Raw genomic sequence first — 27,078 nt, forward strand, 5'->3', positions numbered from 1 at the left:
CTGTTTTGTTTAGGGTTTTTTTAGTTAGGTTTTTTTTTTGAGGGTCAAATAATGCCTTATTTTCCTGCTGATCCATCCTGCTTTTAAGAGCATCAAGCTGTGGAACAGGGAACTGGTGGTGTGTACCCTGTGAGCCCTCCCAGGAGTGCAGCAGGGACAGGATGGCTTTTCCTGGGAAATGCCTTGGCCAGGGAAGATAAAATTAAGAAGGGAAACCCAAAATTAGGATGGGGAAATCCAACTGTTTAATATTTGCACAATGGTCATGTGGTAGATGGTGTGTGGAGAAACTCTCTAACAGCCCTTTGCTGCAGTCAAACCCGGGCTGGTTGTCCCCTCTTCTGACTGGCAAGTGTAAGGGCATTTAAATAAAGTCCTTGTTTATTATTGCACATATCCTGAAGGATCGACAGGGCTTAAGATTTCTTTTGCTCTTGAAATTTGTCTTAAGGAACAGTCAGAGCAAGGAAAGGTGAGGATAAACAACCCAGTGATGTTGGGAAGGGGGGTTGCCCCCAGGCAGGGGCATCTGATGTGCTCTATTATTCAACGTCAGATGCTGCTGATGTTCTGGTTTCCTTTTGAGTTCTGAGGGGATATTTCTGCTTCTGCATCCCATGGCTGAGTCCAAGAGGGTGACTTGGCTGTAGTGGGTGTGGCAGGGTATGGCCACACCAACTCTGTGACAGTAGGAACCTCAATGAATCCTGCTTGATTTCCTCTAATATTGATGTGTGAGAAAAAAAAAGTGTTGGCCATTTCTGGGTCAGAGTAGAGTTGGAGGCTTAATGCCAGTTGCCCCTGTTCCAGGTTTTAACAGCTATTTAAATAATTAGAAATCTGATTATCACAGAAAGATTGGTCCCCTTCTTTCACCACTCTTGGTTCATCAGCAAGTCATTCCTACAATCACAGAATAGTTTGGGTTGGGCAGGGACACCTTCCACTGGATCTGGTTGCTCCAACCTGTCCTGAACATTTCCAGGAATGGGACAATCATTTTGTTCCACATTTCCTTGGAACTGAACAAATGTCAACCTTTTGACACTAATTCTTATCTGCCTGTTCCCTCTTCCAGTACTCAGCTCTGCTATTTTTTCTCTAGGCTTTATGCAGCATGTTTAGACCCTGATATCTCTGCTCTCTTAAAATGGGAAGTAAAGATCCCTTTTGGTGTTTTCAAGGCCTTTACAGACCCTGCTGGGTGCAGGGGTTTGGGGGCAGCCTCTGCTCTGATTTTGGTCTAATTTTGGTTATTTGGGGTTTGCCTCTCTATGTTCTGGCTGTATTGACAGAGCAGGGACTGAGCTGCAGGTCTCCTTGGGGAGCCTCTGCACCTCCAGTAAAGAACGTTCCTGTGTGTGATGCTGCATAGTGATGTTATTCATAAAACAGCAAGTGAAAAAAAAGCTTTCATAAAGCAACAGCTAATTCAAATGTGAGCCAAGCCTAGTGCAAACTTGCAAGAACTACCCTGTAGAGCCTGAATTTGGTCAGTCAGGTCTGTGTCCTGTGCATGAGGCTGTCCCAGCTCCTCCAGGAGATTGCTGAGTTTAGATTTGGCTGAAAAAAACCAGGGGAAATAAATAAACTGATTAGATTTCAGGAATGAGAGCTGCTGCTGTGTGCAGCTCATCTTTCTGGCAAGAGCTGGGGGATTTTATGCTGAATACCCACTCAAATGATTCAGCAAGAGTGGTCTGTGGGGCTTTAGCTGGCTCTTCATCTCCTCTTTGATGTCCAGGAGCAAGCAGAGGTGAGACACTCATGCACCTCTGTGAGCAGAGGGTTCCTCTCCTCCTGCTCATCTGTGAGGTTTGCAGTTTGTGCAACATCCAGACTGCTTTTCTCTTTTAATATCTTGCTTTGACTTAATTCCTGGTAGTTATGAAGGGATAGAGGCTCTTCCCTGGAAATTATTATGGACTGCAGGTTGTGTTTGGAGGCTGCCAGCGGTGCATGGAGGCACCAGGACCTTGGATCATCCTTTCCAAATGAGAAGTGCTGCACCAGGGCACAGATGATGAGCTGGGATTGCTCAGAAGGCTCCAAGCAGGGGCTGGAGCTCCAAACCTTCTGCCTGCTCATGGCTGATGGTTTCTAGAGGGGGCCCAGCTGCCCTGGACATCCATAAGCAGAGCGGGGCCAGAGAAGAGCAACGAGGCTGGAAAAGGGACTGGAGCACAAGTGCTGTGGGGAGAGGCTGAGGGAGCTGGGGGTGTTTAGCCTGGAGAAGAGGAGGCTCAGAGGTGACCTCAGCACTGTCTAGAACTCCCTGAAGGGAAGTTCTGGCCAGGTGGGGGTTGGTCTCTTCTCCCAGGCACTCAGCAATAGGACAAGGGGGCACGATGGGCTCAAGCTCTGCCAGGGGAAACTGAAGTTGGAGATCAGAAATTCTTTGCAGAGAGAGTGCTCAGGGATTGGAATGGGCTGCCCAGAGAGGGGGTGGATTCCCCATCCCTGGAGGTTTTTCAACTGAGTTTGGCCATGGCACTGAGTGCCATGATCTGGTAAAGGGACTGGAGCTGGACCAAGGGTTGGACTTGATGATCTCGGAGGTCTTTTCCAACCCAATCCATTCTATGATTCTATAACCACTGCAGGGGCGCTCCCTTGCCAAAGGAGAGGATGTGCACACAGTTTTTGTGGAAACAGCAGCTGAGCTTCCTGACTGTGGATTCATCTGCAGATGTTTCTGTTCCTGCAGACACCTCTGGCTGGCTGCTGTGCAGCATTGAGTGAGGCTCAAACCCCCTGCACCGGTGTGGGGACCCAGCTGACGTCAGGAGTCTGGAATTCACATCCCTCCCCCTGCCTTTGCCTTTTTCCCTAAATAAATGTTGGAGGCAGCTTAGGACCTGGCTGATCTGAATCTCTTGGAGCACAGGGATGTGACTGGAAGCAGACACAGAGTTTTATGGTTGTTTTAGTTGCTTAAACAGACCTTGGGCTGTATGTGTGCAGATATTTCTGTGTGAAATAACACACTGAGGAAGGCAGTGGGAAGATCCAAGTGGCAAGGACAGCTTAGACAAATGTGTCATCCATACACTGTCTAACAAGAATGAGAGATGAGGAAATATTACAGCTGTGTGCTGCTCAGGCCAGGCTCCCTCAGCTCCTTTATTATCTGCAGTGTTGACTTGGATTTGCCATATGTTTGTAATCTCTCACTGAGGGCCCAATTTCTCAGGATTGTGGAAACTTTTAAAAACTGCTTAACAATGTACATGAATTTTCCATGCAAATATTAGGCTGATCTTCTTGGTAACCAAAACTTTTGATATTGTAAAAGATGTGTTCATGCTGTTTCTTTCCATTGCTGGGGTGTTTGTGTTCAATGCTGATGGACATGGTGCAGCCCTTCCTCATGGATGCAGCCAGTTGGGATGGGGGAGAGAATCAGGAAAAATGGGAAAAAATAATTGGGAGTTGAAATAAAAGCAATTTAATAGGTAAAGTAAGGAATTCTTCCCTGTGGTATCAACACCTTCTAGCACAAATCCCAATGTAGCCTCCTATCAGCCACTAGGAAGACCTTTAACTCTAACCCAGCCAAACCCAGCACAGAACAATTTGCTCTGGGCAGTGCTGTGGTTTGAGTTGGATGACTCATATTTCTGACAGCATTTTGCTCTGACTATCAAATCCAAAATCAAAATAATTTCTTTTAAGGGTTTAAAGTCATATCTGGTTATTCCACTTCTGGAGACTCCATCTCTCCTGACATGAGCAAGACCAGATTAGGAAGTTAATGAGACATATCACTTGCATTACTTAATTGATATCCTGGAGTCCTGAACATCTGGAAGAGAATCAACCCTGACTGAGCTGGTGTGGGGAGCTCAGGGTGTCAGACAAGGTCTCTTCATTAACTAGAGCCTCAGGGTATGAACCTGATGGGATGTGATTGAGTAAAGGAGCCTTTGACTTCATGTCATCAGTCAAAATGCAGATTTTTTTCTTTTTCTCCTCTTCTATGGAGCCCATGTGGGGGTTTGGCCATCCAGCTGCACCCTTGTCTGCACTGGTGGTTGTGCAAAACTCCCAGTGCCATGGAGGAGAATACCTGGGGGATATTTTAATGGGAATTGCTGACTTGGGCTGGGTTAGGAGAGGCCTTGGGCTGCCCGAGGTGGAGTTGTGCTGCATCCCTGCACTGTCACCTTGTTTCACCCTGGGCAGGGCGAGACCTGCAGCAGCTTCAGGGTGACTTGTTGATTTAAAATCTTCCTCTCACATCACGCATTTCCTGTCTAATGCTTAATCTTCAGGATGCACTTGAATGATGGAGACTGGGTGAAGACATCCAGGGAAATAGAACTCCTGTAACTAATAAGACTGTACATTCTCCTTCCTGTCCTGGTGCAGACAGCTGATCAGCTGCTCCTCTCTGCATTGAATTAGTGTCTTTGACCAGCAGCACAGCATCCTGGCTTTGAAGCTGGTATTAACATGGTATTTGCAGATGTATTGAAAGCACATTTCATCTGTTTTTAAGGTTGTGATGATTGATTTGTGTGTTGCAGGCTGAGACTGCTTTGGATCTGAGGAAGTGCCAGTCCTGTTGCCTGCTAATTTTTGTTTTCTCCTTTTCTCTTTACAGCTGACCCTGCAGACCTCTTGAAGGTATTAGATTTTCATAATTTACCTGATGGTATAACAAAAACAACAGGGTTTTGCACAAGCAGAAGATCTTCAAAAGAGGCAGATGTTGCTTACAGAGTAACAAAAGATGCTCAGCTTAGTGCACCGACAAAGCAGCTGTATCCTGGTGAGTCCCCAGCTTTTCATTTGTCATATGGAAATGCCTGACTCTTTCCTCAGTTTCTGCAGGCACACACAAGGCACTCTGTAATTCCTTAATTTTCCATGTGTTTTTGCACACACCCCTTGGCAGGGAGCGATTCTCCTTCTTCAGGGGGCTGCAAACTTCCAACCATCAAAGAAAATTGCAGTAGTTGTCCTTTAATCCTTGCATTTGCACATGGTGCTGGGTTTGACTGCAGAAGACATGGCCAATGCCTCCATCTGCTCCCTCCTAGATTAGAATGTTTCTGCTCTCTCATCATCCCAGGGTGACATCCAGCTGGGCAGAGAGGCTTGGAGGATGCAGAGGAACACAGGCTGTGTTTTGTTCTGTGTTTATGGAGTGCCAAGCACAGTGGGGTCTTGTTCTGTGGCTGTGCTGTCTCTCATAACACAAATAATCACCATATAAAAATAATAGACTGTCCCACAAGAACACATGTCCCAAGAAAAGTTGTTTGAAGGAATGGGATGTTGATTAGAGGAAGCCACTAAGATGCAGGAGTTCACAAAGCCCTTGAAGAGCCCGTGGACCAATGACCATTTTATTTCTGCTGAGGCTGCACCAGAGTTTTATTTTTCAGGCCAAAGGATAATCACTACCATAGAGAAAAATGTGTTTGTAACAAGTCTGGACACGTGAACCCAAACTGCTCACTGCTTGAGAGCTTCAGCCTTCAGCATGTAGTCACCATCAGAAGTCTTCTTTCCCACCCACACAGGAGGACTGTGATATCCCTGTCCCACATGGGGATCAGGCATGGCAGGACTTTCTAAGTTTGGTGAGAAAAGTGCCTTTGCTGAGGAGGGTGCAGCAGTGAGGCAAATGCTGCCTGAAACTCATCTGGGAGGCAGTGGGTGATTTAAGCAGAGCAGACACACGTTCTCCCTCAGTGTTTGTGAGAGAATGAATGTATTGGCTGAATCAGAGGTAATGGACCATGGCACTATCAATGCTTTTTAATTAACAAGCTGGATCTATCAGCCCCAGCCTGTCAGTGGCCCAAATGAAGACCTTGAGGCTGGACTGCTGATGTGCTTCCATGCTCTGCTCCTGTGTTTCCTTTGTTGCTGCACTGCCTGTGTTATCACTGAGGTGCTTTTCAGGCTTCATTATTATCCTGCTGTGACAACAAGCAGGTGAATTATGGTTAATCTGTGGTGAGCAGGAGCACAGCCTGTGTCTGGCACACAAACAGCCTGACATGAAGATAGATGAGAGCAATGTTTGACAGGCTGGTAGCCCATCATCATCACACAGTCAGCCCTCAGTAAAGGAGCTGCCTAAAGCCCTGTTTGTGTGTGCAGAAAGGCAGAACCACCCCTATAGTTGTCTTTATTGCTGCCCAGGGCAAGACAGTCCTTTCTGACTGCAGATAATATTGTGTGCCCAACTGCACCTCTCTGCCAGGCTGGGCCTTCGTGTTCCAGCACATCCCTCCATGTCATGTATCTGAAATGACTCAAAGTTTTGGTCCAGCCAGTGTCTAAAAGCTCAAAAAGTGTTTAAAGGAAATGGTTTCCATTTGAAATACACAACTGCAGTGGATTTGAGAGCTTTCCAACTGCTTCTGTAGCAACTGTGAGATCTTATCATCCTTGTGTAAAGGAATACAGCAAACATTGGTGCTCCCAAGATATGAAACCAAGGATGGGATATTCTGGCTAATTAATGTAATAAGGAGGCTGGATCACCCCAGTTCTGACAAAGTTTAGCAAAAGGCAGCACAGAGAACTGAATTGTGGTCTCAGGAGCGAACTTGGTGTTGTAAGAGACTTTCCTGTTCTTGTCCCTCTTTACTTGTCCTCGAGTTTTTATTTCCATCTTCCTTGGGTGAGAAGATCTGGATGGTGTTTCCTTGATGTCATCAAGCAATTTTTCAATTATTTCATCATCTGGACAACCATGGAGTGATTGAAGCAGCTCAGTCCCTCTCCAGAGACTTCCAAAGTCATGGAGTGTTCTCTGCTGCTCACTAAGGAAATGGGGAAGAGCAAAGTGAAGAACTCCTGGTGTTTTCCATCAGAACAACAGAGGTTTTCTCTTTTTGTCTCCATAACTAGATTTGACTTCAGCTCACACCACCAAATGAATGAGAGAGGAGATGAAGATAACAAAGTAATTGCAGTGCAATGTACCAGGGAAAATGTGGTTTTAGTGATTTCCCGTTACCAGGCGGGTGGGTTGGAGCGTGACTGTCCCTCTCTGCTACAGAGCACCCCTGGCAAATGGGCTCTGTACATAATATTTTGTGCTAATTAGAAGTTGCTGCTTTTCTAAGATGGTAATTTAATGGGCTTTGCATTCTGCTGCCACAGCCTGCAAAGCAAGATGTGTGTGTGTGTATATATATATCAACTTTCTTGTTTTTTTCAAGCTCTCAAGAGTGAGAAAAATCTGCTGAGGTGCTTTTTGTCCTTTTCCCCTCAGTAAGTTCTGCTTTCCAGCAAAGCCCATGCTCTTCCAGTAGAGGGAAGGAAGGCAAAGCTTTCAGTGGGAGCCAGCAAAATGTCATTTATATTCTTCAATCAAAATTGCAATTGTCATTTGCAATCTCAAAAATCTGTTATAGCTTGAACAGCCATCTCTGAGGAAAACAAGTCATTTCACAATTGAGTCTTCTCAGGTGAAAGAAAAGGGCAGAAGTTTTCAAAGTTTTCCATTGGAAAGGAAAACTGGCAAGGCTTTGGAAATGACACCACCTTGCTTTGGGTTTGTGAGAGGAGCTGGTTAAGCAAATTGGTTTTGCTAATTTTTTGCTATTAAGCAGCTAAAACTTGATCCTCCCCTTCCCAGATGAGGAGCAGGACTCTTTGTGTCAGGCTGTGTCTGGATACACCTGGATTAGGAAGAAGGTTCCAGCTGTCTGTTTTGAAAACCATGAGGTGGTACAAAAGCCTTTAATCCCTGGTCAAGGTGCTCAAGAAAGGAGAGACTCAACCTGACTCCAGTGGTTTCTATACTGGGACGTTCCACAGATGCAACTTGCTCCAGTGAAGCTGATGGCACTGGGAAGCTCACCAGGTGGAGGGATCTGTGCCCACCCTGGACCTCCTTCAGCTTTTTCCATGGCCCCATCTGCAGAATTGGGGTCTTCACTCCTTGTTGCTGCTTTGCAGGAGGTTACAAGTTGTGAGTTTGAAAGGATTTGGCCATAGGGTGGAAGGAGGATGCCAAACCAAACTCATCATTGGTGCATCCATTAAGTGATGGATGTGCAACATCTCTCAGCGTGAGCTCATTTGAAGAGTGACTCAAATATGAGGACTTAATTCCAAAGCCTTTGTTGGAGGGATGTCCCCATTGTTTTTAAGGGGATTTGGGTCAATTTCTGTGTGCTTCATATATTTATTATGATCTATTTATTAGTATTGCTGTCTGTGTGGATGTGTTTTCATACACCATTTACTAGCCTGGGTCATTTCTAGCTATGACAGTGAAGGCATTGTTGTTTTGCCAGGACAGCAGAGCAGTAACAGAGTAATGTCAGCTATAATTCATCCATTATGATTATTTGGGTTGAGAAACTCACATCACCATGGAGACATTTTAATAATAATGAAAAAAAAATTAAAAGCAGCTTTTTAATGAGTTGGCAGCTTGGCCAAGTTGAAAGGTACTGTATTGTGGATTCATAATGAAATTTTGGACATGAACTATTTTACATAAAAGGCCCAAATCTGTAGCCTGTAATTGGAACCAGGAGGGCGTATGGTCTTGATTCAGTGCTACAGGAGGATTTGTGTACAGCAGGAGGGAGATAAAGCTCAGAGCATCCTATGGGAGGCACAAAAATCTCATGCAGCGTTTGCCAAATATCTGGGTCTGTGTCCTGGGGGGAAATCAGGCTATAATCATGGCATTTAATTACTGACTGCAGAATGCTGCTTTCTGCTGCTTCCCAAATATTATTGAACCAAGGTGAGGGCTGTTAACTGTGTGTGCCTCTGTAGGTATGCTCAGTGCTCCCTCTGTGTTCTCTCTCTGCACTGATTTTGATGCAGCCCAGCTTTCTCCTGCCTCCTCCCCTGCCCTGTGCCAGGCAGAGAAATGCATTTAAAGCACTGGTTGTTCATAAAAGTTAAAGCAACTCCCAGGCAGAAGAGAAGAGGTTGAGCTCATGGCCTCTGCATTTGAACTCTCTAACGTTGCTGTGGTTGGAAGAATTCCCCTCTGCCATGTTCCTCACCCCCTCCTTGGGTCAAAATCCCTCACACAGCCCTGGGATAACATCTAAGAAAAGCCTAAAGGGGTGAAAGAATCATGTTTGAAGCTTACAGGCACTGAGCTTGATGGGTTTTGTGGTTTATATGGCTACACTTGTGCAGCTCTAAAGTGATCTGTTGTGTTCCCTTCCCCAAGAGCCACAACTTGGTGGTCCCACTGGTGGGGCTGCCCCACTTTGCCCTGCCCTGCTGTGGTTTAAGATTTCTCAAGCAGATATCCAGGGCTACAATGCAATCCTTGTTTTGGGTAGCTTGAACCTTGAAGGAAAGATTCCTTGCAAACCCCATGTTGCTGAAATGCAGCATCTGAGGGGGGTTTTTTTGTGCCCTGGAGGTATCCCCTGGGTCAAGAGGTGCCCTCTTTGTTAATTGATCAAGAAATCTTTATTAATTCTTGTGGTGTTTTCTAAGATATCCTACTTAGGATGTGGATCCAGGCTCATTTCTTCAGTTTGAATGGCAGAGAAACCCTAACAGAGGAGTTTGGGTTTCTACAGCAGGGTGATGCCCAGATTGACTTGAAACTTTAAATGTGTTTGGCCTTGCATGGATTGACCCTTCCCTGAGCAGAGGATTTCCTTTGTACTGAAAAGACTTTAATCCTCCAAACCTTGCAAAAAGAAAGACAGAAATCACCTGTGATCAGACAAGGGATAAAAAAAAAATCTAGGAAATCAGATGCTTTTTAATACACAAACAAGTTCAAATTAACATCTCCTACTGATTTGCCAGATTTGTTTCTGTTTTCAGATTGGAGTTTTTTTGGTGTGTCTGCACCAACCCTGAAAGCCAAAGAATCTTCTGTTCTCATCTGGAATGGACAAACCCTGATGCAATTCCCTACTCCCTTAAACAAACCCCTTCAATATTGTGTGTGCCTGCCTGGCATGGGAGGCTTAATTTCCTCTGTTCCTCTGACATCTGAAGTTCATTTGGAGGCCTTATGATATATGAAACAAAGTTCTAGAGCACGCAAAGGAAGGGTCAGGTATCCCCTGGGGACACTGCTTGACACTGGCTTTGCTGGTCCAACCCACTTTGGGTTGCAGCCCTTCTCAACTCTGTATCTCAGTAAACTTTGGGTGAAAGCCAAATTTCACCTGGCCCTGTATAAATTTTCAGGGTTGCTGGTGTGCAAACATCTGGAGAGGGAAACCAGAGGCCTCCCATGGGTTATTAGACAACAGGACTGTTTCTGTAGGGATTAATTTTCAAGGAAACCTGACTAACCTCTTTGCTTTTCCACTCCAGCTTCCCCATTCCCAGAGGACTTCTCCATTCTAACCACTGTAAAAGCGAAGAAAGGAGGTCAGTCCTTCTTGATCTCAATTTACAATGAGCAAGGGATCCAGCAAATTGGTGTGGAGTTGGGTAGATCTCCTGTATTCCTGTATGAAGACCATACAGGAAAGCCAGGCCCAGAAGACTATCCTCTCTTTAGAGGCATTAACCTTGCAGATGGCAAGTAAGTGAAATTTTGTGCACAAAGGAAAAACAGTTCGTTGTTTTTATCCATGCCAGCATGTTGAACGTTGTGTAAAATAGGAGTCATGCCTATAGAAATGTATATACACACCTCTGACTGCTGCCAAGTGTCCCAGTATGTCATTTTGGCCTTGGGTGAATAAATATTACATATATAAGAAGTGTGAATGACCAGTCAGTGCCACAATCTGACACTGAGGGGGAGAGGAAAATGGAATTCTGCTGGAAAGGGCCTTAAGAACTGAGTTTGTCTTGCAAAACCCACACTGAGACTTTTGCAGGACATAAGGAGGGTGGAAAAGGGGGATAACCAGGGAGTCATTGTGTGGTTTTTCTCTCTGCCTCTTGTTGAAGACAGACCTCTCCTACCTGTCTAGGAGGGATGAAAAGGGAATGGTATCTCCTCAATCAGCCTTTCTCTTTCAAATGAAATCTTTAGGTGAAGAGAATTTCCACAAAGCTTTGCAGAACATCAGTTTGTGAAACTTCATTGTTATACAATCATTAGTTTGTTCTCCAAAGCCCAAGGCTCTGTTTAACACATTTGTGGGCTGTGTTCTTGTAGGTGGCACAGAATAGCTCTCAGTGTGCAGAAGAAAAATGTCACCTTGATTTTGGACTGTAAAAAGAAGATAACCAAGTTCCTGGACAGAAGTGACCATCCCATCATTGACGTCAATGGCATCATTGTGTTTGGAACACGGATACTGGATGAGGAAGTCTTTGAGGTAAGTCATGGCAAGGAACAGTTCTGGAGGTGTTCCACAGAGATGATGAACTGGGTTCTGGGTGTTGAGATATTGGCAGCTCATTTTGCAACTTGTATTGGGCTTTTACATAGAAGAATGGTGTGGGTTTTTTGTTTTATTTATTTTTTATTTTGACTAAGTAAATGATTCTTGTAGTAATGATTAAAACAGTGGGCCAGATGACCTGTTGGAATGAGTTCCTCTGGTTCTCTGGATTCGTGACTTTCCTGGGATTCTGGACCATCTTTGCACTGGGATTTTGTAGGTGTTGGCACCTTTACCATGGGAAGGACTCACAAGGTGTTCATTCATCCCTGTGCTGTGATTTAGGTAGAGCTGCAGGGGCAGTAAATGAAGGCCGAGGAAAGCAACTCCCTCACAAGTTACAGTTCACTCTGGGGGGTAGGAATTTGCTCCTTTTCCATGCATTGGCCATGGATTCTTGGCTTCTTGCACCATGACAAAAGGGGACTCTCCTTGACACTTGTTTGGCAGCCCTGTCACCTCCCACACAGCCTCTGCTTTCACAAGCAAAGCAAAACCCCAATGGGTGGAATGTTCCCATGAGCTCCTCAGATTCAAGCAGAGAGATAGAGGATTATTTATAGACAAGGTACATATGGTAGAAGTTTCTCCCATAGTTCAGCAACTAGTTTAACATATGCATTTCTCTGGCAATCTCAACTTTTGTGCTCTGCTGCACTTGTGAGGCTTCCATGTGGATAAGAATCTTGTTCCTGATCTTTTTTTGCAAGCTAGAATTGTTCCCTGAATTCAGCTCCAGTGCAGTGGAGTGTAAACCAAGACCAATTGATCTCTATCTCCTTACTTTTATTGAATTTATATGGAGGAAGAGCTGTATCTCCTGGGCCTCCCCTGCTTAGCAAAGGGATGGGGAATATCTCCTATCCATGGATAATTAAAACTGTAGCAAAACCAGCTCTTGTCTGTGTTTTGCTGTCACTCAGAAGGAAAGTTCCAGCCTGTTTAATATTACCAACATCTGGGAGCTGGTCTGGTGTAAACAGAGCAAGAATGCATGGACTGAACACTGCTGCCAAAATCCCAGTTACAGACTTAGAGCTGAATCTCTAAATTGTATTAAATTAAGAGACATTCCCTGGGAAGTTTAACAATTAAAATGGAAAGTAAAAACTGGGTTTAACGGGCACTGGAGTGTCTTTTGCAAGTGTTGGAGATTCTGCCAGATATTTCAGCAGTTGCACTGGATGCTGTGCTTTGAGTGGAGTTGTTATATAAAGTGTTGAGCTCTTCTGGGGGAGCTGATGGATCCAGGGATCTGGTAGATCCACTTAAAGAGCTTGGAACCACACCCTGAGTGGATGAGAAACCTGCACTTCAAATTCCTTCATTTTGCAAAGGGGTACATTTTTTCCATAAATGTCTCTGAAGCTTGAGATGCTCTCAGGGGGCTTTTAGGACTCACCTGGATTTAGGACAGCTGTTTGCTCTGCCAGGGTGGAATGACATGTTTATGGGTGGTGGAGCTCTCCCAGCTCCACTCTCAGACCTTTCCATGGGGTTGGCCATGGTTCCCTTGCTGGGAAAAGCTTATTTAGGGGTATAAGCTCAGAAGGGGCTGTGAAACCTCCTTGGTCTTGGGAGGTGGGATAGAATGGAGTGAGCTGTTCCCTGTTGTGGGTACAAGATGCAGCTACAAGACCTTGCAGGCATTTACTGAGAACTGGGTAGTTAGAAAATACTTTTCCTCCTCTGGCTTAAATGTATTGATATTATACAACATATATATAAAAACCTCTCCCTTTCTGATGTTTAACCTTTTTTTTGTCACCCCCATCACATACCACTCAAGATACCAACAGCTTTAAACAGAGTAATAGGTTTTCTGAAGGCAGTGGACTATAACCTAATTTCCTTCATATCTCAGTAACTTCATTTCCTTTGGCCCCTCCTTTCTTCTTTCTGCAAGACTAAACAGAAACTGTACAGGGAAAACTGTGGCTCAGAACAATGGGAAATGGGTGTAAACTGGGAAATTTATGTATTCCTGGAAAGCTGATAACTTCTGGACTGCACACAGAACAAAGAGATGAAGCTGCTGCTGTCCTGTAGGCAGCTGCTCTGCAAACCTCAGCTAACAAGATGTTCCCCAGTGTTTTCTGCATCTGGGGCTCTTGTATGTTTGTCACTTTTAATGGAAATTAAAATAACCCTGTTAGGTGGGAGTGGGGTTGAAGACAGTGTGAGTGGGGAGGGCTGGGATTGGTTTTATCTCAGCACAAGAGCTGTAAATAGAGGGAATTTCTATTCTCCTTGTCAGGACTGAAATCAAATCAAACCCCAGCCCCTTTTGTCTTGGAGGTTGCAGTTATTTAAGCTCCAGGTCTAGCTGGGGATGTGAGGGGAGAGCAGCACAACCGAGTGCTGGGATGGGAACTTCCTCACTCAAACTCTGCTGCAGAATTAGCCTGGCAGGAAAGGTTAGAGGAGTTTCAAAATATTTCTCTAGCACAACATTCTTCCAGTGGAAAAATGACTTCCTCTCATTAAAATTCAATTAGTTGGGAGGCTGTGTGGATCTCTGTACAGCTGGGGGAGCTCTGGGGAGGGTTGAAAAGGGGCCAAGCCCAGAGCCCAGGTTGGACAAGTTAAGTTTTGTGCTGAGTTGTTGTTCAAAACAGGAGTTTACAAATGTCAGGAGAGGCTCTTGCTCCAGGGTTGGGAAGTGGTGTCCAGCTCCAAGCTGTGAATGAGGGGATGATGTTGTGAGACAGCAAAGGGCTTTTTGCAGTGGGAGAGGGAAGGAGAAAAGAAGTAGCCTGTGGTGTAGGATAAACACTTTCTCTCTGCTTGCAGGCTGTAGTGAGAGGTGTTCCTGTGGCTACAGCAGCACTGGGGGAAGTCAGAAGACACGTGAATGTATCTCAGTTGTAGAGGGATGAACTGCTTCTTTTGATGGGCTTTTTTTTAAAATCAAAAATTAGAAGCCAAGTCCCAGCATGGTCCTGGTGGTTTAGCACAGGAATAGAGGGAGGATGAAGCTTGAGAAAGTTCCTTTCCCAGAAAGCAAAGGATCCTCTGCAAGAAACCCAGGGAGACTTTCCAAAACATCCCACTGATGTGATGGCCCCGCTCCTGTCCCTGCTCCTCAGAGATTCGCTGCAGGATCTGCCTGTGCAGTGCCTGTGGTTTGTTGCAGGAGTCACCTTTTTGTGCAGGATCCCAGCAGTTCTTGTTTGGATAACAAGAAACTGGAAGTGTTGATCCCTTCTTTGGCCAAGATGGGCTGGTGGAGAAGCAGTTCAGCTGGCTCTGGGCTGAAGTTGTTCTGCTTCAGCAGGTGTGAGTTGAGACAAAGTTCAGATCCTGGCTGAGGAGTGTCACTGGGACTGTGATTCAGTCCTGCAAGTGTCTGTGTTACAGTAGGGACCAGAGAAACCCCACAACCCACAGCTGGAGGATTTTTTCCCATAGGAATTGTTGCACAGTATTTGTGGCAGGTAAATGTTACGATTTCTGGGTTGGATTAGGTGAATTTAACCCCTTTGTGATGATGTTTGGAAGTATCTCATGTGAGAAACTTAGTTAGAAATTTGGTTTGTGCAGTAGTGAGTGGCCCAGTCTTGTTTTACTGCTCATGTTACTCTAGACCAGCATTTCAGTGATGGACTGATGAGCAAAATGAAGTTTGTTCAGACCTTGCTATGTCGTATTTCTGCTGGATGTCCCATTTTGTCTTCTGATCTGCCAGGAGGAGACTGTTGAGTGCTGATAGTGTGGTGGGGACATTGGTAAAAAAAAAAAAATCAGTAAGTTTTGGCAAAACTGCTGAGGACACCCTAGGAACAAGTGAGTACATTTGATGTAAATTATTTTGGATTCATCTGTTTAAAATTTTGTAGGATTGTCCCATAAGGTAACTGGTGTTTTGCCCCTCTGGAAATAACATTGGTTTGGCGTAGATGAAATGAGTCTTTCATAAGTGGAAAAGCTCAGGGGATGTGGATGCTGCTTTTTAAGGTTTCTGTCCTTCTCTGTTGGGTTCTCTAGAGATGAGAGGAGCTTATTTTGTCCAGCTGAGCACCATAAGTGTGTCTAGTTGGTGCTGTAAAACCAAGTGGTTTCCTCTGATCCTGCCAAACAAGGTGCAAAGTGAGAGGTTCTCAGACACCTGTGGACAGCTCTGCCAATGCTGCAAAACTGAGGGACTGACAAAGTATTTGCTGTGCCTTGTGGCAGAGCCTGTCCTGGGATGAGATGGGAACACTGGGAGGGGGTTGGATGATGCTGAAAAGATGCTGCTTTTTATTTTGTTTCCTCCTTTGTGTTTTTTTGACGACCATGAGTGAAATCAAGACATCGGACATGGAGGGAGAGCAGTTTGTGCTGGGCAGAGCCAGAAAGGCTGGGCAGGGAGCCAGAGGGGCTCTCAGGGCTCTGGAGTGTTTCAGGGCACAACAAGACAAAGCAGAATAGAAGCATCAGTGCTCTCAGCTGAGACATTGGGGCTGTTCAGGTGCTCTGTTGCTCTTGGGTTGAAATGCCAACTCTCTTTTCATCTTCAGCCTTGTTTACACTTAAAAACCAATTATCACCGTGGTTGATAATCCCAGATTTTATTTCACTGTTGTCAGGGCTTTCTTCTTCCCATCCTGTGCTTTTGGCTGTAGGATTTTCAGCTCTTATTTTTAAAGTTGCTGTAGGTTATTTTTCTCAGGCATCTCTGAGGTTGTAAGGTTGAATCAACAACTTTTGTTTCAGTGAAAGGTGTAGAAATGAAAATATGTTTCTATACACAGAGGTGCATTTTGATGGTATTTTTTGGTAAAGATGAAGAAGTTTGGAGCCTTCTCTCACATGCAGATCTGCTGTTAACATGTCAAACAGCCTCTGCCTGCTATAGGAAAATATCTATCTGTTCTCTCCCTGTTACAAGGACTGATGTGCTGCTGGTGCAATGAACTTGGAGACAGCCAGAGTGGTGGCAACTTAAGTTACAGCCTTTCTCAGCTCACAGGGACAAATGTACCATGGGAGCCTTGGGTCTGAATCCATGTCTGATTCTCATCTAGACCTGATCTTGTCTTGGCACAGCTGCCTTTGCTGTTCCTGTTGGCAGAGGGTCTTGTGCAGTGGCAATTTATTCACAGAAGAAACAAGAAGGTTCCCTATTCAAGAAGAATTTCCTCATGGAAAGGATGTTCAGGCATTGGAATGGGCTGACCAGGCAGGTGATGGAGTTACTGTCCCAGGAGGTGTTTGATAAAGAGCTGGATGTGGCACTCAGTGCTCTGGTCTAGTTGACAAGGTGGGAATCAGTCAAAGGTTGGACTTGATGATCTGGGAGGTCTTTCCCAACCTAAATGATCCTGTGATCTTTAAACCAGAGGCATCAGAAATGCTCCACAGAGCTCCATGAGGCTTTTCATGAGCTCAGCATTGCACCCATCATGTTCTGCAAGATCTGGGCATAGCCCAGAGGGTCATGAAGGACCTGGGCAAGGCTCAGAATTATTAAGTTTTTGTTAAACCTTCAAAAAGCATTTTTAAAGGTTCAGGGTTTTTGCTAACCTGGATTCCTCTGTCGGGATGCCCCACAGATACGTGTTCCTTTTTCTTTTCCCCACCTTGGCAATCTGCTGAAAAGAGGCTGATTTACAGGGCTGGCTGCCTGCTGTCCTGGCCCTGCCAAATCTGATTTCACCTCTTGTGCTGTAGGAGTCTTTCAGGGAGTGCAAAGAGTTGATGTTTTACACCACCAGCATATACCATGGTGTGAGATGATGGAAAATAAAATGCCCTGAGCCAGCATTTAGAGTTCTTTATTGAAGATGTCTGTAGCTTTCCCCAGTCTCCTAATAATTCTCTATTTGGTTGCTGGTTTTCTCGTCATTTCTTTTGCTTTTGTTTTTTCAAAGGATCCTCTTTAAGCAAAATGGTGCACTGGAGACATATGGATTAAATCACAGCACTCTGCTCTTCCAGGAGAGCAAAGCTGCCTAGAAAACGTCTACAATTATTGAAGATTATGCCTCTGGATGGGTTTGCAATTAATGGTGAGATTTTTGTGCCAGAGTCCAGGCAATGCAGTCAGTCTAATCAAAACCCAAACGTGATGTTTGGCCCCAGCTGGCAACGTCTCAGACGCAGCATCGTCTTACACAGGTGCCCAGGGACGTCATCTGGTTTTATCAGCGTGTCTGTATCGAAGGAGGGGCAGGACCTGATCCAGAATAAGAATTGCAAAACAGCTTGTAAAAGTTAGGCTGTGCTTCAGGTGGTTTCATTTCAACCCTAAACTGACACCATTTTATCTGACCTGTAACTGTCAGGTGCCAGCAAGGAAAGTGAGAGCTTGGGTGGAAACATCAGCTGAATTGTTTGCATACACTTTGCTGAAACTCTTGTTTTTCATTTAGATTTGCTGGGTAATTGGGGTTTAGCCATCTGGCCTGCAGTCAAGCTTGGTGACTGGGTCAGGGTTGCCTGTAATGATGGAGCCTTATTAGTCATGATTACAAAATACACATATTTAATGTTTCTAATTTTTTTTAGTTTTTGATTGCTGGGATTTTTTGGTCAGTGGTAAATTTAATTTCATAAACTGTAAAAGAAACTGCATTGGCCTGTGTGGATGATTAGTGCAGTTTGGGTATCAAATACCTTCAGGCCTCTGATACCTTACAAAGCACTTTATTGTTCAAACAGATCATAAAAGTGCTTTTATCAATGTTTAACAGTCATTCAGTCCATCATTTATCTTTTAATATTGCCAAGTTAAACCTCAGCCCAGGCAGCTGCAGGGTCCTACAGCTTCTTAGAGTTTGTCTAGAATTAAAGCCCAGCCTTACAGGAGGTCTCTGCTCTAGTGGAGGGTTTTTCTTAATTGATGCTTCAATGGTGGTGTCTGTGAATGGGAGAAAACACCCAAACCAGGACAGTTTCATGTTGAGAGTCTCTTCTCACAGTTTTGTTAGCAAAACATGGTGAATGCTGAGGATATGGGGCACTTGGCAGTCCTGAAATTCCAGGATTAATGCTCCCTGGGAGTGGTGGAGGACATGGAACCTCATCCCTGTCTGAGGGACCACTGCCTTCCCTGCCTGCTCCTGGACCATGGTCACAGTAGCTGTGATGTGCCATGACTCCAGCAGCTCCCCAAGGGGAAAATGAACACATTTTTCATTATTATGGTTCAAACAGACAGCTGGGAGCCTGATGGGTGCCTTAGCAGGGACTCCTGCAGGTGAGTTGGTTTGGAGGAGTGGTTTCCATTTTGGAGGACATGGGTAAGGGTGCTGAGGGAAACTGGGGGAACTGCCATGGGCAAGGCTGCTAACCTATACCCTGCAGGGCTCTCCATCCCTGCTGTGGCATGGAGGGGACAGGCAGGTTGTTGCCCAACTTTCCCTGGCCTGGGATACCTCCTGCAGAGTGGGGTAATCAGTTGAAACTGCTAATGAGGAAAACTGAGTGATCTCTGAAAGGCAAAGCTCATCCTTCAAAGCAATTTCCATCCACCACAGGAACTGTGGGGTTTTGGGGAGCAGGGTTGTGTCTGGTTGTTCTGACATTCAGCTGGCAGAGCTCTGGATTTAAATGCTGGCAGGCAGAGCCCCAGGCAGGCTCGTTAGAGGTGATGGATGCTCTTAGGTGTAGGGTCATTACTCTTCCAGCTGATGGCTTCGTTTGTAGTTTGCTTCCCCCCCCTCCTGGACAGTGGGAGGAAGAAGGAGGGGGTTGTTTCTTCCATGGAAACTCTGAGGAGCAGAAGGCTGATTGTTGAGCCCAGACAGGGTGATGTAATGCTGGAAACCTGCTCCTCTCTGGTGACATCATGCCAAGGTTTGCAGTACTGGTGTGGACAGGGGTGTCTGCAGGGAGAAGGACGAGGCTTCAGGAGCAGAAAAGGCACCATGAAGAGTCTTGGTGTGTGAAAGGCACTGAAAAGAGAGCAAATGAAAGGGTTTGGGAAAGATGATCTTCCTCAGCTTGAGCATGGAGGGAAAGCCAAATATTTGAGCTCTTGGGGAGAAGTTTCCAGCTGAACTTTACTAGCAACATGGCTGTGCAACATGGAAAAGTGATTACTGAGAGCAGAGCGTGATACTGTGTCCCCAGCCCAAACTGGGGCATGTTTCCCCTTCCCTGCTAATTTGGGAATCTTGTTCTATGTGGGAGGTGACTCATCAATTAGTCTTATTTGCATAAATGTGAATTTCTGGAATAGAAGCTCATGAATAGGAAAACCCTCTCTTCTATATGCAAAAAGCTTGATTGATTTGCATTGTTGAAGTGAACTTAGAGGAAGCAAAGGCTCATCTGGGCCAAACTCATGGGATTTTGATGGTGAGCACCAAGCCCAGTCAAGCTGGCCAGGCAGGGAGGTGGGTTTGTGTCCTTGTTGACTGGCAGTCCTCAAGCTGAAGTTTCTCTGAAATGTAGGTCTTTATTGCTGTTGTTTGCCATGTTTGCAGTCTGTCACTTCCCTGAGCAAAGTTTTTATTCACATAACCTCTCACTGCAGCAAGGACAGACTAAACCCAGCAAAAAAAAAAGACCATCCAAAGCTTGAAACCTCTTAGCTGACTTTGTGTCCAACTCATTCCCTTGTCACTTAGGTACGAACAAATGAAACACATGTTCCTCACACATGGTGAGGTCTCTCTATTTCTTCTTCTTTTTTTTTTAATTTTTTTGAGGCAGTCTGGGCCTCCTGCCAAAACCCAAAGGAAAATCCTACCCCACTCCAGACATCCCCAGTGTGCAGGTGTACTGCTCCCTTCGACAGGGCCGAGCGGGATCGAATGTGTATGTTCACAATAAATACATCACCCCGGGGATGGGAGCTGGAAGGATATTCCTAATGAGTTGTGCAGAAGATTGGATGGGGTTGGGGTGTTTGTGTGGATATGTGTTTTCTCTTCCCTGCAAGAACACGGAAAAAAGTCTCTAACCGTGGGCTCGTTGTTCTCCACACGTAGCCACACACTGGCTGGGGTTCAGCAGGTCAGGCCTGCTTGAACAAACAGTGCCTTGGCCACCGAGGAGAAATGTGTGGGGAGATGAGAGAATTGGTGGTGAATATTACTTTTGTGCACTGTTCTCTGCTCTGGAATGTCTGCAAACATAGCAAGGTTTTCCTGAGGCTTTGATGCCTTCATAAGCAAATTTATCTGCAAGTTGTGTTTACCCTCTTCCAGCCTTGCTGCTCAGAGCAGTGAAATCTGAGCTGTGATGCTCAGCTACCTCTGGCTGCACTGGTCATGCTGCATCCATTCTTATTCCTTAATGGATAACCCATTTCCAGGCTGAACTTCCCATCTGCTCTTCTGGCTGTAAGGTGTTCAAACCCACCTCCCTTTGTTGGGATGAAAAGTTTGGGCAGTGCCCAATTAGCTTTGTTATGGAACTGCAGAGATTTAGTGCTGCAAGAATGACAGAATATCCTGAATTGGAAGGGGACCCATCAAGGGATCAGTAAAGTCCAACTCCAAGGCAGGATTATTTTTGAATGCTGAATTTGAGATGGCAGATGTTGCATGGAGATTCTCTTGCAGGAAAAAAAAATAAAACCCAAGTAATTTTTCATGAACAATTAACATCATTGAAATGAAAAAATACTTGGGAGTAAGAAGGCAAGAGGTGTGTGAACATCATCAAAGGACACATTCTGGTTTCCTTGAGGAGGAGGGAGAAAGATGTATGGACCAGAGGTGTTACACACTAGCTCAGCTTTCCATTTTCAGCTCTTTCCTGAGCAGCCAAATTTCCAGCAATGGTGGGAATTAGCAACAGGAACCTGCACAAAGCTCCTCCTCGGGTGGTCCCAGCAGATGTGTCCTGCTTGGTGTTCCATGGCTTGGTGATTGTCGCCAGCCAAATGCAGGAAAATACTTTTCCAACCAAAATTTGGTGTTAAGTTAAATTCTGAGTGTGTCAGCAGATATCCCCACCCCTAAGCATGTAATCCCACTTATATCCTGAGATAACTTTGGCAGCCAGGTCTCTTTCCCCCCCCATTCCCTTTAATCCATAAAACCTGGATTCTGTATTCACCTCCTGGGGCAGAAAACATTCCAAGTCCTGATTAAAAGCCTCTGTGCATACAAACCCCTTGATCCTGAGCCACGTCGGTGTGCAGGGCTGAGGAGGAAACCTCAGGGTGGATCTTGGGGTTGTAAAGTCGGGGGTGGAAATCCTGTCTGTGGGGCAGAGAAAGCAGCAGCTCCACTTCCAGATTAATTGGCTAGGAAAAGAAAAATGGAGTAAAAGCAAGTTTTGAGGTAGCTCAGTGTTCAGAAGGGCTCCAGCTGCAGTGGGATGGGAGCAGGAAGCCCTGATGTGCTGTCAGAAGCAAAGACAGCCACCCTTTGGCAATGGAAGTGAGCCCAGACCAGGGGAGGCTGAAGAGCTCCAACAGGACCTGTGGGCTTTGGAGCTGTCTGGGGGCTCGCTTGGTGTTTCATATGGGAGTTTGGGAAGTGTTTAGGGAGCAAGAAAGGGAGAGGATGGGAAAACCCACAGGGAGACAGCATCAGGCTGCCCCTGGTTGCTCTTCCTGCCCTGTGGCAGTGATGTGAGCTGTCTGATGGAGCTGTGAAATGCATCTGCTCTTTGACCATTGGATGGTCCTGGCAATAAGTTTGATGGAGATCTGAGGTTCTTAGCACAGGAAGGACATTTTGCTTTGTATCTCCCACCTCCATTGTAGCCAGAGTCACAACACCTCCCAGGCAGACATGGAGACCCTGTTTACACAGGGCTGGGTAAGAACTGAGCAACTGCCTCCACTTGGGCTCAGTGCAGCTCCAACAGTGCCTTAAGCCAAGAGCTTTACTACATATTTTCCACTGTGAGAGAGTCCCCCTCACAATCCACAGGCATATCCCTACTCATGTGGGCAGCACAGCCAGCAGGAGCTGATCTGGTTCCTAATTTTCCATGTGTGAAAGGGGAAATAAATCAACATGAAACCAGAGCCAGGAACCGGCGTTGCTCAGCACAGAGGGGAAGACACAAAGGGTGATGTGCTCTGCCACAGCTTGTAATGAGGGAGAATCAGGTTTTAAACTATCCCTCATGGTTCACACATATGTCATTGAAAAGTAACTCCTGTAGGAAAAAGCCAGCCCTGTAGCTTGGTTATTAGTGGATTATTTGACTTGGAGGGAGAGGGGAAACTTGGAACAGCGTTATAGACCCTGGGTAAGGCGGTGACATCAGGAGGTGAAGTTGGATGGGGAGAAACACAGCACTAAATGGAATGGTAAAGAAAATAGGGAATTTGAGAATGTGGTCAGGTCTGCATGACCACAAGAAGAAAAGTGAAGGCTGGGCAAGCTTTGGCAGCCTTGCAGCCTCTAATTTGGGATTACGTGGAGTTTTTAGAGACTGCGTATTCCTCTCCAGGCTGCATCTCCTCCAAGGAAAACTACAATTTCCTCGTTTCCTATGGAAAAGGTAGCTTGGATAACAGGGCACTGCCCAGAGCTGATCCCTGCAGTGTGGAGGGGGACAGGCTCTGGGGCTGCTCAGGCCCTGCTGCAGTGGGAATGACCTTCAGGAGGTGACAATTGGGACCCGGAGAGTGGTGGCACTGGCGGGGGCCAGCCAGGCTATCCTGGGCTACCTGGTGCTCAGAGAGCAGGGGAGGACGAGGGGAAATGGGGCCTTGGGTTTCTTCCAGGGCTTCCTAATGAATGCAGCGAGGAAAATGGAGAAAATGTGGGTTTTCAGCGTGTCCTATGGAGCGCAGGGCATTGAGTGTGAGCTGCAGAAAGGCCACGTTATTTGGAATACATGGGAGGCAAAATGAGGGGATTATTTCAAAAGTGCTTATGGGTTCATCTTCTCACTCTCTCAGCATTATTAACTGCTAGTTAAAGGGCTGGCAGGGCAGGGCAGACAATGACATCCATTCATTTTGCCCCATTCATTTCTCAGAGGCCTGGGCTGGGCTTTTGTGGGATTTTTCTTCTTTTTTTTTTATTTCCATGCTGGACACTGAAGGTCAGGCTGACCCTCCCCTCCCCTTTATGTAAATGCCTCCCACAGTGTGCAAGCCATGAGTTTATGCAGCTTTCCAGAGAGTCTGAATGCGTTTTGTGGGATGCTGTCCTTGGCTCTTGCTGGCACACAGGACACACCATGTCACACTGTCCCATTGCTTTGTCCTCACATGAGGATTTCTTTTCTTCACTATCTAAATTGTAAAATCCCATTTCCAGGTGCCTCCCTAGTCACATCCAGGGAAAAAAATCTTTCTGAGCAAGCATAAAAGAGGGTTTTTTGTGAATAGTCTAATTTGCTGCTTGTGAGGTTTCAGAAGCATAATCTGACTTGATGCTTCAATTAGGGAACAAAACCACACCGTGTGAATGCACCTGAGCCAAAGCAGCTCCTATTGGAAAGCAATTGGGAAGAGTGCTGGAAAAACTTCTACTGTGGGGTTATTCATACTGGTGGTGTTGTGAATGCTTTGGAACAGAGAATTACTCAAAGAAAGGGCAAAAAGAGAACAGTGTTTGAACTCTGGAGGGCAAAAAGAGAACAGTGTTTGAACTCTGGAGAGATATCTGAGGGGTAGATTTGGGGGTTTTGAGTAATCTCTTGCTCTGCAATCACCCTCAGTGGGTGGTATTAATATGGTAAACAGATGGTGGGCACCTTGATTAAAAAATACCTGGGAACTCAGTGGTACAAGTTTTGTGCAGATTTTTAAAGCATTCCTTTCAAAGTTATCCCATAGATTTCCACTCAGCATTTATAATCTGGAAGGGGAGAAAAAGCCCAGCTGTTTAGTGACCAGTCTATAAAGGTTGTGTTTGGGCTGCATGTAAAAACAGTGACAACACAGCACATGGTGATTGTGGGGCCTCTATTCTTAGGGCTCAAGGCTGTAATTTGTGTGGAGTGTGACATAAATGCTGATTTTGTGCTACCAAATGAAGAGGTTGAAGGCAGAAATCACAGAGGGACAGGCTGCTGTGTGGTCATAGAGGAAAAAAATAACTCCAAGGGTTTGATCCTGGTGTGTTTGGAGAGCCAGTAACAATTACAAGTGTGTTGTGCAGATGGATGAGCTGCTGTCCTTGGGTGAAGGCTCGTCTGAGGTTGCCTGGGTGGCACTGCCAGTCTGGACAAGGCCAGCATCTGATGACAGGTATCAACAAACCCCTGGGCTCTGCTTCTCCCATGAAATTCCTCTGGGGGCTGCCAGGGATACCAGCTTAGCTGAGACCTGGAGCTGCTTTTCTGCTGGAAAATTGAGGAGAAGAGGGTGTTTTCCATGTATAGGCATAGATGCAAGAAAACCTGCTTATTTTGTGGTGTTTCAGCTCATCTTTTTTCAGTCACTGTGGGAATTGGGAATCTCAGGGATGCTTTGAGATTAGTCAGGTCTAGATTCCTTTTAATTTGTGCCTCGTGGTTGCTTAAACTTATGGTAGGAACATTAAAGAGATGGTAGGAACATTAAAGAGAGGAGTTCTGTGCATGCCTCTGTCTGATGAGATGGGAACTCGCTGCAGAGCCTCCCCAGACAATGCCCTGGGATGATGGATTTTACTGAGCTGTCTGTTTCCATGACATTTATAGCAGTTTAATTATCTTGAGCCTTTTCCCTCTGTCAAAAGTGATTGAAATCAGGTATCAGATTGCAGAGTTATAGAGGTAGACGGACACACCTGCGGCTGCACAAAGTGATCACACAGGGCTGGGGTTTGGGGGAAACCAGCCAAAAAATGCATTGCTGTCCTAATGAATTCATTAGAAGAGAATGTTCCCTCATGTGTGAGCTTAAGCCTTTAAATTAATAACTCTCAGTGTGGTTTCTGGTATCCATGAGGTCAATATTTAGGTACCAGCACTTGTAATCAGAGTTGTAAACCCAGAAGGCTGATTGTTCCTTTGGTGAAGATGTTTCCTTCTAGCATATCCTACAACTCCAAATATTTCCTCTGAGGAGGTTCCTTGTAGAGATAAATCCAGTTCCTTCTGCTTGCAGAAAATGCAAGAACTGGTTCTGACTGAAAGCCCCAGTTAAGATCCCCCACAGGAGCATCCACAGAGCAGGTTTTCTAAGGACCTACCAAGGTCTAACCTTAACATCTCACACATTCTCTGGGAGTTGGTGTCAGTGTGCCAAGTGCTCCTTGCCAAGCTGGTCCTGCATGCAGAGTCTCAACCTGCTTTTCTCTCATTCCAGCTCTTCTCAGAATTGAGTTTCCTATTTTTCCAGTCAAAACTGGAGAGGGGAAAAGAAAGTCAGACTATTTACAGTGTTCATGGGAGTTTTGGAGCAGCCAAAGAAAACTGACTCACCTTGGGAGGGTTCTCTGCAGTCAGGTGTTTTACCTTTTTCTTTTATAATTTTCCCCTGAAATAGAAGGAACACCTTTGCCTTGACAGCAACTCAGAAATAAGCCAGCAGAGGACTTATTTCTTCCAGTCAAGCCTGGTTAGTAGCATGTTCTAGATAGATCCATAGCAAGGTTTCCATCCCATGGCTATGAAACTCTCTGGTGACTCAGTCCCAGCAAGCCAAGGGACTCCTCCTCTTGTCCCCTTTCCTACTCTTGGGGAAGGTGTAACTGCAGGAGGTCTGTAAATGGTTTCTCAAGAGAAGAGTGTCAGCTGTAGCTGATGCAGTTCTGCAAAGAATCATGGAATGGTTTGAGTTGGAAGGGACCTTAATGCCCACCCCACTACCATGGACAGGGACACCTTCCTCTAGACCAGGTTGCTCCAAACCCCACCCAACCTGACCAGCAACCTGGGGCTTACCAGCTGAGGGTTTGGGCCTCTTGCACAGGTATGGGCAGCTGCATCTATATAAGTGCATGTGTACATATATAAAACATCTCTTATGGGCAACCTACTGTGCAGCTGCTGCTTTAGAGAGAAAATATTTACTCCAGTGTGATGAAATTTGAACTAAAAGTCGTGCAGTTTAATAAAAATGTGTGGTTCAGATTCCTTGTTCTTCACATATGGTTCTAATCTGCTGGGGGGGTTCAGACCATCTGCTCAGAACACACAATTAAAAGAAAAAGTTTAAAAATGCTCATTTTGCAAACCTAAAGACTCACTTTACAATAGGGTAATGAAATTTGAGAGAAATGTTCTCTCTTTATTGGGGTGGAGAGAGGTGGGACTGTCAAGGGGGTTCTTCTTTTCTTTCTCTCTTTTCTTTTTTTTCCTTTAAAAACCTGAACTCTGCTATTATTTTTCCCTCTTTGCAAAATAGCTGCAGAAACCTCTCATATTATTTTTGCCTGTGTTACCACAGTGTTTGGCCAGGCTGTAGAGAAGGAGGGAATATAAAGCAGCCTTTTGTCACACCAGTGTGTGCAGCCCCTCTCCCACTCTCTGTCCTTCCAGGCTGAGGCCACAGAGCAGGGGGAGCCATTCAGTCCCATCCCCCTTTTCATGTCCATAACTGATTGTTTTGCACCCAAAAATCCTGGTAGATGGATTGTGGTTTGTTTAGTAGACATAAATATATGAAAATAGCCAGCAGAGTGTCTGAGCGTGACGGTTGTTGATTTAAGGATATCTGTCTCTGGGTGTTTTTAGCAGGACTTTGTATTTGCTTTATTTTTCTAAGGCACCTTGGCTGCCTTTTCCCTTTCCTGCAGTTCCTCCTTCTTGGCTGCTTTGCCCTGGACATACCTCTCTGTCCCACAGAGGAGGTTATGGTGTTTGTGCTCGCTCCAAAGAGGAGGAATGCACACAAATCCATGGACAGCAGTGGGTCCAAGAGGGACCTGGCTGAGCAGGGAGCTTGAAGTGGAAGGGAAAGCCAAAGCTTGCAAATATTTTA

General features: G+C 45.6%; 1 protein-coding gene across 2 annotated transcripts in view; it reads left to right on the forward strand.

The window, feature by feature from the left end:
• COL5A1 (collagen type V alpha 1 chain) overlaps positions 1–27,078 on the forward strand; it is a 145,901-nt gene that overhangs the window by 29,120 nt on the left and 89,703 nt on the right. For both annotated transcript variants that reach the window (XM_071574160.1, XM_071574161.1), the window contains exons 2-4: positions 4,607–4,774; positions 10,288–10,501; positions 11,087–11,249. In XM_071574160.1, the coding sequence (XP_071430261.1) occupies positions 4,607–4,774; positions 10,288–10,501; positions 11,087–11,249 (545 nt within the window). The remainder of the gene's footprint in view (positions 1–4,606; positions 4,775–10,287; positions 10,502–11,086; positions 11,250–27,078) is intronic.

This window comes from Pithys albifrons, chromosome 20, assembly GCF_047495875.1.
Source record: "Pithys albifrons albifrons isolate INPA30051 chromosome 20, PitAlb_v1, whole genome shotgun sequence".
NCBI classification, from domain to species: domain Eukaryota; kingdom Metazoa; phylum Chordata; class Aves; order Passeriformes; family Thamnophilidae; genus Pithys; species Pithys albifrons.